The sequence below is a fragment of the Poromitra crassiceps genome (genome assembly GCF_964638095.1).
Source record: "Poromitra crassiceps genome assembly, chromosome: 27".
Classification (NCBI taxonomy): domain Eukaryota; kingdom Metazoa; phylum Chordata; class Actinopteri; order Beryciformes; family Melamphaidae; genus Poromitra; species Poromitra crassiceps.
This window is the reverse complement of record NC_139650.1, coordinates 1,881,104-1,895,270: the sequence shown is the minus strand read 5'-3', so window position 1 is coordinate 1,895,270 and position 14,167 is coordinate 1,881,104. Positions and strand designations below refer to the sequence as shown.

The window sequence follows — 14,167 nt, the reverse complement described above, 5'->3', positions numbered from 1 at the left end:
TCTGGCAGAAAAAAAAGTGTCCAGATACACTACAAGCGATGTCCAATAGTTGAGTTGTGCGCGAAGCTTCGCAAGAATAGAGCCGGGGCGAGGAATTTTTCAATCTAACGACACGTCGCTCACCCTGTTCGGTGTAATACTTTTAGGTGCTTACTATTATGCACATAAGACCCTAAATTACATAATTAGAAGGTTATTGTGTATTTTTTTATTTAGGTTTCCAGGGTCTTTAAGGCACAAGTGGCAATCTAATAAAAATGTATCTCGCCTCAATGATGGTGACCTCACAACTGACTGGTCACCTCACTGGTGAAGTTAAAGCACAGTACTGACTCATTCTAGGTGACAGCTCAAACTCCCACCATGTTGTTTGACCTTGATGAAGACCGTTATTTTATTTGTATTTATTTATTTTTTCCCTACATCTGAGCCCTTATGTCGCCACCACTTTTCAACACAAAGTGACGCCCTTGGTCCTTGGTCACATCATAATGGACATCATAGTGGACTCATCAAGCCTGTTCCAAATGGCCTTTTTTCCTCCTTCAGGTGGTGAATCTGGCCAGGAACCTGATTTATTTTGGCTTCTACAACTTCTGTGACCTGCTGAGGCTGACAAAGATCCTGCTGGCTATTCTAGACTGTGTCCATGTCAGCACCATTTTCCCCTTCAACAAGCTGGACAAAGGAGATGAGAGTAAAGGTAGGAGAACCCTGGGCTGTCTGGGAAGGACCAAACACCTCTTGGACACGGAGTTGACGTGTGTGTGTGTGTGTGTGTGTGTTTGTGCATGTTTCCAGGTAGTAATGTCATGAGGTCTATTCATGGGGTAGGGGAGCTCATGACCCAAGTGGTCCTGAGAGGAGGGGGCTTTCTTCCCACCACACTCATCAGTACCCCCAATGGAGAGGCTGTCAAGACCCTGACAGAACCAGAGAAACAGGACATCCTGGTCATGGACACCAAACTCAAGATCATCGAAATCCTACAGGTGACGAGCGTGCATCAGAATACACATAAATACGCATACTGTACACACATGCAGAAGCTGCCACCAGGTATACCGTACGCCTGTTATGATATTCCTTATTTCGTGTTTAATCTTCTCCTCGCAGTCTCCTAAAATAATTCGTGTTTTTAAGCGGTGCAGCCACTTCTATACGTGACATGTGTGTCCGTCCGTTTGTAGCATGAGATCTATGTTTGTGGCATGAGACGAGGGGGCGGGAAGAGGTGCCATAGCTACGCATAGGAAGGTTGTAGAGAGTCGGGATTTGTGGGCTGGGTAGGGTGAGTGGCTGGGGGGCGGGATGTTGGTGGTGGGATGGGGGGTGGAGCTAGGGAAAAGTGGACGTAGCTAGGGATAGGAAGGTGGTAGAGGTCACCATTTCTGTACAGGTAAACAACACATATGAATAGAAAAATCAAGGAGCACACACAACTCAAAAATAAGAATCACTTGAGGCGCACGGCCTAAGAATAATTTGTGAAAGCAAGGAAAAAGCGAGCACTCAAATTGACATTTTGAGTGCTGGCTTTTCCCCTAAAGTCATGTTTCAAGATGTGTATAAAATACTCTACTTTGAATAATAATTTGTGTCTGATGGTTTTTCCCACAAAAAGATGAAATTATCTTGTTAAAATCCTTAAAATGACTTCCCCTCCTTCTCCCTCATTTGAAAATCCAAAGCAACCAATCATGGTTATCTAGAACATACAGTAACTAGCCAATCACAGCATACAACACAGGCTTTTCAACACATTCTCACTATTGATAAAAGTGACGACAAGGGTTCCTGACCGATGTGCAGTATATGACGTATTGGGAGTGAGAATGTGTTGGGGCTTCAACTGCTGAATACTGGACAGGGATTGGATTGGGATTGGAAAACCACCTTTTCAATGAGCTCAGAGAAATGTCCACTTTCAGCAGATGATTGTAGAAACAGCCTTTTAGCGTCACATTCTGCACAGACATCATTCTGCACAGTGAAGCTCAGACATCCAACTGTAGGAATAAGAAGAAAAATTGATTTTTTACTTTAGGGGGTGTCATGGAATTTTGCCATATATCATACATATATATCCTTTCACATATCATGTGGCATTATGTTATGTTATTATGTTTTTTCATAATCATGCATTAAATGTATGTTTAAAGTCCTTAAGTTGACTTTTGATTGACCTTTGTAACCATGTTGTTCCCCATGTTTGATTAACATCTGTTAAGCGGAGATGATTGAGACGTGTGGTTAAAAGGTGTTGAAGGCATCTCAGATGCAGTATCAGGGGAAAGCGCACAGTCGACGGTTTCAGGTCTGCCTCTGACGTTCATTTGGTTAAAGGAACACTTTAAAAAGGCAGATTTTTTCAATGGTGAATTATTTTGCACATAATCTCACACATATCCCCCCAAAAATTCAACAGTTTTGCAGACATTCATTTAGTTTGACAGTTATTGAGAGTTGATTTCAATTAAGTTGTGGACCAGTGATGTCATTTGTGCATGAATTACATCACTGGTCCACAACTGAACTCGAATCAACTCTCAATAACTGTCAAACCAAATGAATGCCTGATCTAACGTGACCTCTGTTTCACCTCGGGTGGACGTGACAGGCTGCTTTGTGGTTAATGGAGCCGTTTTCCCACATGCGCTTTGTACCGCTAAATGACCGGAACGTGGTCTAATGCCTGCATGTGAGAAAGTCGTCGTGCCGGTATAAGCGCGACCCCGTCATCGCGGAGATTTCACCAGTTTCGAGCCAGTCAAAAGAGCGGTATGCGCTATAGCGGACTCAAGTGTAGAACGGGTCCAGTCATTTCCCGCGACACTCTCATGGGCGAGGTGTACACACGTTGCTTAATGTTCCAGCGGGCATAATCTAATCATTCGCGCACATTAAAGCAAACTGGCAAAATGATCTTGTGATAATAATGTGTGGGCGTGCTGATTTTCCCCTCTCTCTGCTGCCTGCTCGCTCTCTGTGGCCACAGTCCTCCTCCTCCTTCAGTCACAGGCACAGCCCGACAGGGACACAGACGAAGCAAATGCACGAAGCGAAATGTGGAAGTATTTTGCTTACGTTGCCGACAGCGAAGGCAAGCCCGGACACATCAAACGAAGCCAGTCTGTAAAAAGTGCTTCAACGCGACGCAGGTGAACGGATAAACAAGCAAACTTATTTCACCATTCGGAGTTTTGCCGACACGTCACTCCCCACCCGCTCTGCAGTGCCGCCCCGCCCCCCAACATACAGGCAAATTCGCTGATAGATTCCCACATGCGCGAGCCGAAGTGTGAAGGGAAATGTCCGATATTGACTTACAGGTAATTTTCCGGTACGCATGTGGGAAAACGGCTCCTGATGAGGGAGTGGGGGGGGTCACATTTTGACTCTGATTCTCTTATGATTGATTGTCAACAAGCTTGTTAATAAACCTTTCATCTTTTGAAAGTTAACATCTTTGAGTCTTCTCTAATTGTGAATGAATAGATTTCCGTCGCAGGGGGTCTTTAAACAACACATAAATATGTGTTGTTATGTGAAATAATGTGATAGTTTTTCCACAAAGCTTCTACTGTATGACGGTTTTGCAGGTGACTGCTCCTAACCCTGCACCGCTCACCTCAACACCTGGCTGTGATTTCTCTGTTCTGTGCTGCAGTTCATCCTGAATGTGCGCCTGGACTACAGGATCTCCTGTCTGCTTTCTATCTTTAAGAGGGAATTTGACGAGAGTAATTCCCAGACTGACTTGTCTATAGCTGGAACATCGGAAGGACCAAACAATATGCCAGGTCAGATCATCCTACAGCTAAATATCACACACCACATACTGTAGGGTGGCCTACTGAGTTAACTGAACAGTCTAGGTACTGTATGCATTGGTGAAGAGCCATGTGTTGGTAAAGACTATGTTGGAAATATCTTCTTCTTTTTTATTCCAGGGGCACTGGACTTCGAGCACATAGAAGAGCAGGCTGAGGGGATATTTGGTGGAAGGTAGTCACAGCTTCAATGCAGAGAGAGTCATAAACAACACAAATAGAGGATGTGCGTTGATCTGTGTGCATGTGTATGTGTCTAGTGAAGAAAACACCCCATTGGACCTGGATGACCACGGTGGCCGTACCTTCTTGAGGGTCCTTCTCCACCTAACCATGCATGACTATCCTCCTCTGGTGTCCAGAGCCCTCCACCTGCTCTTCAGGCACTTCAGCCAAAGGCAGGAGGTTCTGCAGGCCTTCAAGCAGGTACCTCCACACGCCAGACCTTGAGCAAAACTTTCTGGAGCAAAAGTTCTTTATACTTAACCTGTGCTTGAACATCCTCAAAAGTGGACACATCACTTGCCCGATGAACACTCTTTTCTCAAATATCTGAAAGAAATTAAAATTTTAATATATCCAGCTGGTATTCTACACAGCTCTGGCAAATACATACATGCATGCATACACAGTCGGCCTCATTCCTCCGTTTGCCTCGTACTCCACTGTATGTGTTTCCAGGTCCAGCTGCTTGTCACCAGCCAAGATGTGGACAACTATAAGCAGATCAAGTCAGACCTGGACCAGCTGCGCTCCATCGTGGAGAAGTCTGAGCTCTGGGTGTATAAAAGACAGGGGCCAGATGAGGGCATTGACGGAGGAGAGGGGCTCTCCGCTGAGCCAGACCATAATAAGGTATAGTATGCATCGCAAAAGTCATACATAGCCACGGGAAAGGCAGTCTCCACCAAGTCTCACAGAGTTCTAACTACCGTAAGGCCTTGTTTACCAATACAGTGTTTCTGATTTATTCTGTAGGGCGACTCAGGTGGTTCAGACAAACCAAAGAAACCAGAAAGCACCAGCAGTTACAACTACAGAGTGGTGAAAGAGGTAACTGTCTTACCTCCTAAAAGGTTAAGAAGCTACTAGCTGCTATTGTTTCAAATGTCGTATGCCCATAGTGCAGAGACTGAACATCTGTTCCCTTAACTCACTTGACCCTAACTCTCTCATCTTTTCTCCCTGTCTCCGCTGTCACTCTCCTCTATCAGATCCTGCTGCGCCTCAGCAGGCTGTGTGTCCAAGAAGTTCTTTCAGGCAGGAAGAGTAAGAAGCAGCAGCAGAGGCTGCTGAGGAACATGGGGGCTCATGCTGTGGTCCTTGAGCTCCTACAGATCCCCTATGAGAAGGTACCAGAGTTTCTCTGGGCTCTCTGGTGTTCAGCGATGTACTATATTATATAGGTCTGTAAACTAAAGTGGACACACTTTCACCTCAGCCGTGTTTCCCATCCAGGGGGAAGATCTGCGTATGCAGGACATCATGAAGCTAGCCCATCAGTTCCTGCAGAACTTCTGTGCAGGAAACCAGCAGAACCAAGCCCTCCTCCACAAGCACATCAACCTTTTCCTCAACCCAGGGGTGAGCCATCTTTCCAGAACACTCACCACCTCATGTCAATCATTTAATGAAATCACTTCTCTTGGTTTTAATCATCAGCAAACATTGTCTTCTGGTGCCCCACCCCTCTTGCTCTCCTTCAGATTTTAGAAGCAATCACCATGCAGCATATCTTCATGAACAACTTCCAGCTGTGCAGTGAGATCAACGAGCGTGTGGTTCAGCACTTTGTCCACTGCATCGAAACACACGGCCGCAACGTCCAATACCTCAAGTTCCTACAGACTATAGTCAAAGCAGAAAACAAGTTCATCAAGAAGTGTCAGGACATCGTCATGGCTGAGGTCATACCCACTATTTCCTGTTGTCTAGCACATCAAGATCTTTTATTGTTTGGACTATGCCACAATCTCTCCCTTCGCCATGTTTTAACTGTGTTTATCGGTTTCTGTTATAGCTCGTGAATGCCGGCGAAGATGTTTTGGTCTTCTACAACGACCGCGCCTCCTTCCAGACACTGGTCCAGATGATGCGTTCGGAGCGCGACCGCATGGATGAGAACAGTCCTCTGATGTACCACATTCACCTGGTGGAGCTCTTGGCTGTCTGCACTGAGGGCAAGAACGTCTACACAGAGATCAAGTGTAACTCCCTGCTGCCACTGGATGACATCGTACGGGTGGTGACCCATGAGGACTGCATCCCCGAGGTGAGACGGACTCTATTGGTCCAAATAGAGAAGTGCTGAGGATCTGGCAGCCATGAGAAAACAAGATAAGGCAACGATGAGGCAAACTGATTGCAGATCAGTGCACCTATGATACACTATACATGTACATATACACTATACATGTACATATACACTATACATGTACATACAGCCCCAGGTTTTTATTTTGGACCCAGATTAGCTTAGTAATACAATTAGGAATCCAAGATGTAAGATTTTTTTTTTTTTTTTTTATGATTTATTTATGGGATTTTTCAAGTTTACACCAACAAAACACGTACATCACAACACAACACACAACTTCACAGTTACAGCAAAACAACAATACAATACAGAGAAAAAAGTAAATAAATAATATCAAATAAGATAAACAACAAGGGGGGGGGGGGTAGACAAAATTAAGGATAAAAAGAGGTCAGTAGAAGTAGCCTACTGTATACAGAGGTCAGATACTGTAACTCGGGGTCAAGACAAGATCAAGAGGGACCAGAGGTTCATCAGTCCGGAGCTGGCGGGATAATTTGGATGCCCTTTATATATTCTGAAAAAGGCTACCAGATTTTATAGTACCTGTGCAGGGAGCCTCGTAGGGTGTGCTTAATTTTTTCCAGCTGCATAAAATGCAGCACGTCCCCCACCCACCGAGAATGAGTGGGAGCGTAGGGACCCTTCCAATTCATTAGAATTGATCGCCTTAGAAAAGAGTTAGAAAAGCCACAAAATCTAAGAAGTATTTGGGCAGAGTCCCAGCTGGCAGGACTCCGAACAGTGCAGCAATTGGAGATGGCTCAATGGGCACCGAAGTGACCTTAGACAAAGTATCAAAAACAGCTTCCCAGTAGGAAGAGAGAGAGAGGGACACAGCCAAAACATATGACAAAGATCTGCAGGAGCTTGCCGACATTTATCACACGTGGGATCAATGTCAGGAAAAATCCTCGCCAGCTTACACTTAGACCAGTGCACCCTATTGACCACCTTACATTGCAACACCCAAGATGTAAGATTTAAGAAGACTACCTTAGGATCACTGTATACATGATCTGTGTGGTCCAGTGAAAACACTAAAGCTGTATTTGACTGGCAGCAAACTCATTCTAGCTCCCGCTTGACACTTGTATTTGATTAGTTTTCAGTTCAATGAAATGAAAAATAAACCTAGAAAAGAACAATGATAATAGTAAAATCATAACAAAATAAATCAAAAGAGGAAAAGAGGCTTCCTCCTTCATTCCCATCTCTCCTCCTCCTTCGATCTACTGTACAGGTGATTATAAAATCCATGTACTGCTTATATACAGTACATGTATACAGAAAACTCAGCTTAGCTTGACTCAGCTTAGACAAGGAAAAGCTAAATTTTTAACTTCATGTTAACCTTGCCTTCCAGGTGAAGATTGCCTACATCAACTTCCTGAACCACTGCTATGTGGACACCGAGGTGGAGATGAAGGAGATCTACACCTCCAATCACATGTGGAAGCTCTTTGAGAACTTCCTCGTTGACAATTGCAGAGTGAGGAGAACCATGCAACTCTATGGAAACTATAACTGCACTCTGGGAATGAGAATGCTATGAGTATGCAATTGTGATATTTTGCTGTTTGCAGGTGTGCAACAACACAAGTGACCGAAAGCATGCAGACACCATTCTGGAGCGTTATGTGACTGAGACAGTCATGAGCATCGTCACCACCTTCTTCAGCTCGCCCTTCTCCGACCAGAGCACAAGCCTGCAAGTACGTACCGTTACGGCAACCATTTGTATTGGCTGTAAACTGCTACTTTTTTTGAAGACTTGAAGGATTATTCTGAGAGTGAATGTCCAAACCACTGTGCATTGTTTAAAAAAAAATGTAAGTATAAAAACATATTTTATGCTATGAATGAAGTAGGCTTGATCTATAGTACCGTAGTTGTGGATGTCAGTCAGACCCCATTTACACCTGGCATTAAAATGGGATCTGTATCCAGATATTTCAATCAACCAGTTGGTAAGATATAACAAGCAGCTTTATTCAGCAAGTGGCATGGCATGGCATGGCAACTACTTTGGCCTATGACTCCATTGTAAGATGATGCCCCTCTTGTGGTGAGAAGGGGGCATCTGTTTAGCCCCACTGATATTTTAAATGCATTCTCATTATCCTCATTGAGATCAGATCTCACATATAGCTGTCAGAGGTGAAAGAGAAGAGAAGTGTGGTGTAACACCGGTCTTCAAAATGGATAAACTAAGAGGAGATATGTTCAATGCTGTCCAAAGCAGACCTGAAAAATATATAGCTATGTTAAATGTTATATGTTAAAATGTTAAATAAATTGATAGGAGAAAAAATACTTTAGGCACAGAGGTCTGCTTATTTATTTATTTATTTTTACCACCGATGATGGCAGAAGTAGCTAGTGAGTGAACCGTTTTTTTCCTATCTCTGTATATTCATCTCAAGTGATACATCACAACTCACATCTCCTATCTTTGGGATGCGAGCACATTGTCCAGATTGCGTTTACACCTAGTTAAGATCTGAACACAATAAGTGAGCCAGACTACCTCTAGATGTGGTCAGGCAGATCGGATCCCATTCTGATCTCAATGCGTTTACATCTTGCATTAACATGCATTTTTACGTATCCAGATAACTTATCCGGATACCGATCACATTTTAATGCAGGTGTAAATAGGGTCTCGCATGTGCAGAGCTGTTTTTCTCAAACTGTGTTGACCAAAAAAAAGACAATTTATCGCCATTGCTATCTAATATTATTTGTACTAATCTTGTGTACCGTCTTGAGGAAAGGTCGCCTTTCTCAGAATGTAACTTCTCCGTACCACTACAATCAACATGCTGTTAGTTCATTTAAGATAGCTAGGGGGATGCTGTTATCTCTTTGGTCATAATTGAGAGATGGCAGAAGGTTCAGCATCAGGGCTTCCTCTCTCCTAACATGTTACTTGGAACCTCTAGCCTCTTATCGTATGTAACGTGCTGTAGTTTGCCCACAGGAAGAATGTATTATGTACAGTGTGGATAGATGACATAGTACGGTAGATAGATACCCCATCTAACTTGCAGCAAATTGTGTGACATTACATACAACGTACTCATTTGCAGCCTGGGTTTGACATTGGAACCAAAGCATCCACTGCCATGCTAAATAAAGGCTTCTGAGAATGTATCTTCTGATGAGCATCATTGCGAGTAGCTTGGGAGAAAGAACGTTCCGCGTCAGTTCCTATTCATCAGTCATATGTTCGTCTCAGCCCTGCAGAGCTCATTTGACATTACACAGTTAAGGTCTATTACTGCTGATTGTGATGATTGGTTTCCTGTTGTGCTGTGGGATCATCTCCTTTGTTGAAACAAATTCTGCACCCTTCTCTCATATAAGGTTCTTTCCTTAGCCTCCCATACATTTCCAATAAATACTGTGTGTGTGTGTGTGTGTGGGTGGGTGTGGGTGGGTGGGTGTGTGTGTGTGTGGGTGGCTGGGTGGCTGGGTGTGTGTGTACACAAAAACGGATGCCTCATTTTGTGAAATATGAACAAAACTGGAGACACAAATCAGACTGACGCTTCCTAACCTGTCACATGTTAAAGCAGTAATCTCTCTGGTTTAGCTCTCTGACATAAACCCAACAACAGAAGTGCTTTCTGACTAACTTCCTGTCTTCTCACACTTCTCGAAAGCAAGATAACATTGTTTACGGTTGTTTTTGACATTGGTGCACTTAGAAACGTGTGGGTGACCTCACTGACCTATTAACGTTTTTTTTGTGTACGTTGCATTTCTTTACTGCTTGTGTCCTCTGCTGCAGGCCTCTCTATTGGGGAAAATGATGAAGGTATTTGTTAATTTTGGGGGAGGTAGCACACAGTTGGGTGTTATAGATTCTTGTTGGATATAAGAGAAACGTCTATGTATTATTTTGTATGTATGAGCATTCTCTGATGCAAGTACAAGATAACAGTTCACACTGGTCGGTGGTTTGGGCAAGCTGGTCTCACTATGGGTGCTATCACACCGTGTGTGTGTGTGTGTGTGTGTGTGTGTGTGTGTGTGTGTGTGTGTGTGTGTGTGTGTGTGTATAATGTCTTGTCTGTTTGTCAGTTGTGTGGGTATTTAGGTGACGGGTCTATATTATGTTGCAGAAGGACATCGTCCGCCCCTGATGGACAGACAGAAAATGTCTTCCAGCTATAGATCAATATAATACTGTATGTCTTTCTGTATGTTCCTCTCAGACCAGGCAGCCCGTCTTTGTGCAGCTGTTGCAGGCAGTGTTCAGGGTCTACCATTGTAACTGGCTGGTCCCGGTCCAGAAGGGCTCCGTGGAGAGCTGCATCAAGGTGCTCTCAGATGTTGGTAAGCTCGCGATCCACCTCAACACTCCTATCGCATCGCACTCGTAACACGTCCTGTCTCACAAGCCTTTCAGCTCTAAATCAATTACTCAGCCAATCGCAATCATGCAGGTTTACCAATTTGCCTGTTTTAAGTAATGAGCTGTGAGACTAATTGCATTTACTAGTTAGACGTAAGATTCACGAGCAAATGTTATTGGAGCTGAACCCTCCTTAGACTGCCTTTGTGGCGCTGTGTGTGTGTGTGTGTGTGTGCGTGTGTGTGTGTGTGTGTGTGCGTGTGTGTGTGTGTGTGTGTGTGTGCGTGTGAACCTGCCAGCCAAAGGCAGAGCGATAGCCATTCCCGTGGACCTGGACAACCAGGTGAGCAGCCTGTTTGTCAAGTCCAACAACATTGTCCAGAAGACGGCCATGAGCTGGAGACTGTCTGCTCGTAACGCCGCCCGCAGGGACTCGGTGCTGACCGCCTCACGGGACTACAGGAACATCATCGAGAGACTGCAGGTGTGTGTGTGTGTGTGTGTGTGTGTGTCTCACTCATTCGTGTGCGATCATTTTGTGCAAGCATTGAGTGTAGGGCTGGGCAATATCGATACTGTATTATATCGATATCGTGATATGAGACTATACTAGATTTTGGATATCGTGATTATATGAGTAAAGTATTGTTATTTCCACTAACCCCCTTCTGATTATTTATAAAAAAGAATATCATTGTGTAAATATTCTGTGAAAGCACCAATAGTCATTCATCCCTACAATATTGTCGCAGTATCGCTATCGAGGTATTTTGTCAAAAAGTATGTGATATTTGATTTTGTCCATACAGTAGCCCCTACAGTGGCTTTGACTTGTAACTGAACATTTAGGCCACTTCGTAGAAATTGCTGAGCTACTTAAATGTATAAATTGTGTATCGCCATTTAGCCTAAAAATACCGAGATCAGATTTTTGGTCCATATCGCTCAGGCCTAATTGAGTGTGCTGATGTGTTTGTGCTGTAGGACATAGTGTCGGCTCTGGAGGACCGTCTGCGCCCGCTGGTCCAGGCGGAGCTGTCTGTCCTGGTGGACGTGCTGCATCGGCCCGAGCTGCTCTTCCCCGAGAACACAGACTCACGCCGCAAGTGTGAGAGCGGAGGCTTCATCTGCAAGTAAGCACATCACACACCTGAGGCTGTGTCTACACCAACACACGCTAGAGGCTGCGTTCATGCCAACACACACACACACACACACACACACACCAACACACCTGAAGCTGCGTTCACACCAACACACCTGAACCTGCATCTACACCAACACACACCTGAGGCTGCGTCTACACCAACACACCTGAAGCTGTGTTCACACCAACACACCTGAAGCTGCATTCACACTTTACACCTGAAGCTGCGTTCACACCAACACACCTGATTCTGCATTCACACCAACACACACCTGAGGCTGCGTCTACACCAACACACCTGAGGCTGCGTTCACACCAACACACCTGAGGCTGCGTTCACACCAACACACCTGAAGCTGCATTCACACCAACACACCTGAGGCTGCGTCTACACCAACACACCTGAGGCTGCATTCACACCAACACACCTGAGGCTGCGTCTACACCAACACACCTGAGGCTGCATTCACACCAACACACCTGAGGCTGCATTCACACCAACACACCTGAGGCTGCGTCTACACCAACACACCTGAGGCTGCATTCACACCAACACACCTGAGGCTGCGTCTACACCAACACACCTGAGGCTGCGTCTACACCAACACACCTGAGGCTGCATTCACACCAACACACCTGAGGCTGCGTCTACACCAACACACCTGAAGCTGCGTTCACACCAACACACCTGAGGCTGCGTTCACACCAACACACACCTGAGGCTGCGTCTACACCAACACACCTGAAGCTGCGTTCACACCAACACACCTGAAGCTGCGTTCACACCAGCACACCTGAAGCTGCATTCACACCAACACACCTGAAGCTGCACTCACACCAACACACCTGAGGCTGCGTTCACACCAACACACCTGAGGCTGCATTCACACCAACACACCTGAAGCTGCGTTCACACCAACACACCTGAAGCTGTGTTCACACCAACACACCTGAAGCTGCGTTCACACCAACACACCTGAGGCTGCGTTCACACCAACACACCTGAGGCTGCGTTCACACCAACACACCTGAGGCTGCGTTCACACCAACACACCTGAAGCTGCGTTCACACCAACACACCTGAAGCTGTGTTCACACCAACACACCTGAAGCTGCGTTCACACCAACACACCTGAAGCTGCGTTCACACCAACACACCTGAGGCTGCGTTCACACCAACACACCTGAGGCTGCGTTCACACCAACACACCTGAAGCTGCGTTCACACCAACACACCTGAAGCTGTGTTCACACCAACACACCTGAAGCTGCGTTCACACCAGCACACCTGAAGCTGCATTCACACCAACACACCTGAAGCTGCGTTCACACCAACACACCTGAAGCTGCATTCACACCAACACACCTGAAGCTGCGTTCACACCAGCACACCTGAAGCTGCGTTCACACCAACACACCTGAAGCTGCATTCACACCAACACACCTGAAGCTGCGTTCACACCAGCACACCTGAAGCTGCATTCACACCAACACACACCTGAGGCTGTGTCTACACCAACACACCTGAGGCTGCGTTCACACCAGGTCACAACAGGATTAAACATGTTTACAGCCTGGTTAAAAAAAAAGTTTTGGTCTATATAGTGTAGCTAATTTCACCTTTCATGACAACTGAAAGCAAAAATTAATGTTTATATAACTCACCCATTTAGAGTCAAATAGATGATAGAAAAGACTTTGGTGACGGCCACACTCCCATACTCTAGGCTTCAAAACAGGAGTCCAAAAACCAATGGGTGACATCACGGTGACTCTGTCCATATTTTCTATGGTCTATGGTTTGGACCAGTTCAGTGTTTTCTCTATGAGTTCAGTTCATTTGGGCAGGTGAGAACAATCCCATTGGAACTCTGTGCGCACCAAATAATCACACTGAGTCTCAGTCCTCCTCCAAGTCACTAGGGGTGGGAATCGTGGAGTAACTCACGATACGATATGGTCACGATACTTGGCCCTCGATAACGATATTATCACGATACAGCGATTCTGCGATAATCGATATATTGGAAGAAATTTAACCTACGATAGATCACGATATCTGTGTAACTGAAGAGAAAAAAATACCCCTAAAAGGCAAGAAGCAGGTATTATGTATTTATTAGCAGAATTGACATGAACTCTCTCAGAGTTCACTCACTCACTCATACCATTTTCGATGCCACGGAGGAAAAGTTACACATTAAGTCTTTTTATTATTATTATTAAAACAAGAAAACCTATATAACCTACATACCTATATAATTTCTAAAAGTAGATATTAATGATCAAACATTTCCATTCATGTAGCCTACATTATTTATGTTTTTGTTTCAACTACAAACATAAATAAACGTCAACTTGAAACTATGTTTCAACTACTACACACAGCATAATATTTTAGCCTGTTTATTAATTTTTTTTTTTTTTTTTTTTTTTAAATAAACATATCGATACTTGGTGCCAGTGTATCGATAACGTATCGCAAGTGGAAATATCGCGATACCATG

At 44.7% G+C, this 14,167-nt stretch overlaps 1 protein-coding gene across 1 annotated transcript in view; it reads left to right on the top strand.

Moving 5' to 3' along the window:
* The window catches only part of LOC310799315 (inositol 1,4,5-trisphosphate-gated calcium channel ITPR1-like), a 150,111-nt gene that overhangs the window by 68,092 nt on the left and 67,852 nt on the right, over nucleotides 1-14,167 (top strand). The window contains exons 22-37 of the mRNA XM_083661913.1: nucleotides 550-763; nucleotides 802-992; nucleotides 3,671-3,803; nucleotides 3,954-4,008; nucleotides 4,094-4,259; nucleotides 4,515-4,688; nucleotides 4,812-4,886; nucleotides 5,048-5,185; nucleotides 5,292-5,417; nucleotides 5,540-5,740; nucleotides 5,854-6,105; nucleotides 7,517-7,642; nucleotides 7,737-7,865; nucleotides 10,374-10,494; nucleotides 10,813-10,997; nucleotides 11,498-11,646. Coding sequence (XP_083518039.1) covers nucleotides 550-763; nucleotides 802-992; nucleotides 3,671-3,803; nucleotides 3,954-4,008; nucleotides 4,094-4,259; nucleotides 4,515-4,688; nucleotides 4,812-4,886; nucleotides 5,048-5,185; nucleotides 5,292-5,417; nucleotides 5,540-5,740; nucleotides 5,854-6,105; nucleotides 7,517-7,642; nucleotides 7,737-7,865; nucleotides 10,374-10,494; nucleotides 10,813-10,997; nucleotides 11,498-11,646 — 2,435 coding nt within the window. The remainder of the gene's footprint in view (nucleotides 1-549; nucleotides 764-801; nucleotides 993-3,670; nucleotides 3,804-3,953; nucleotides 4,009-4,093; nucleotides 4,260-4,514; nucleotides 4,689-4,811; nucleotides 4,887-5,047; nucleotides 5,186-5,291; nucleotides 5,418-5,539; nucleotides 5,741-5,853; nucleotides 6,106-7,516; nucleotides 7,643-7,736; nucleotides 7,866-10,373; nucleotides 10,495-10,812; nucleotides 10,998-11,497; nucleotides 11,647-14,167) is intronic.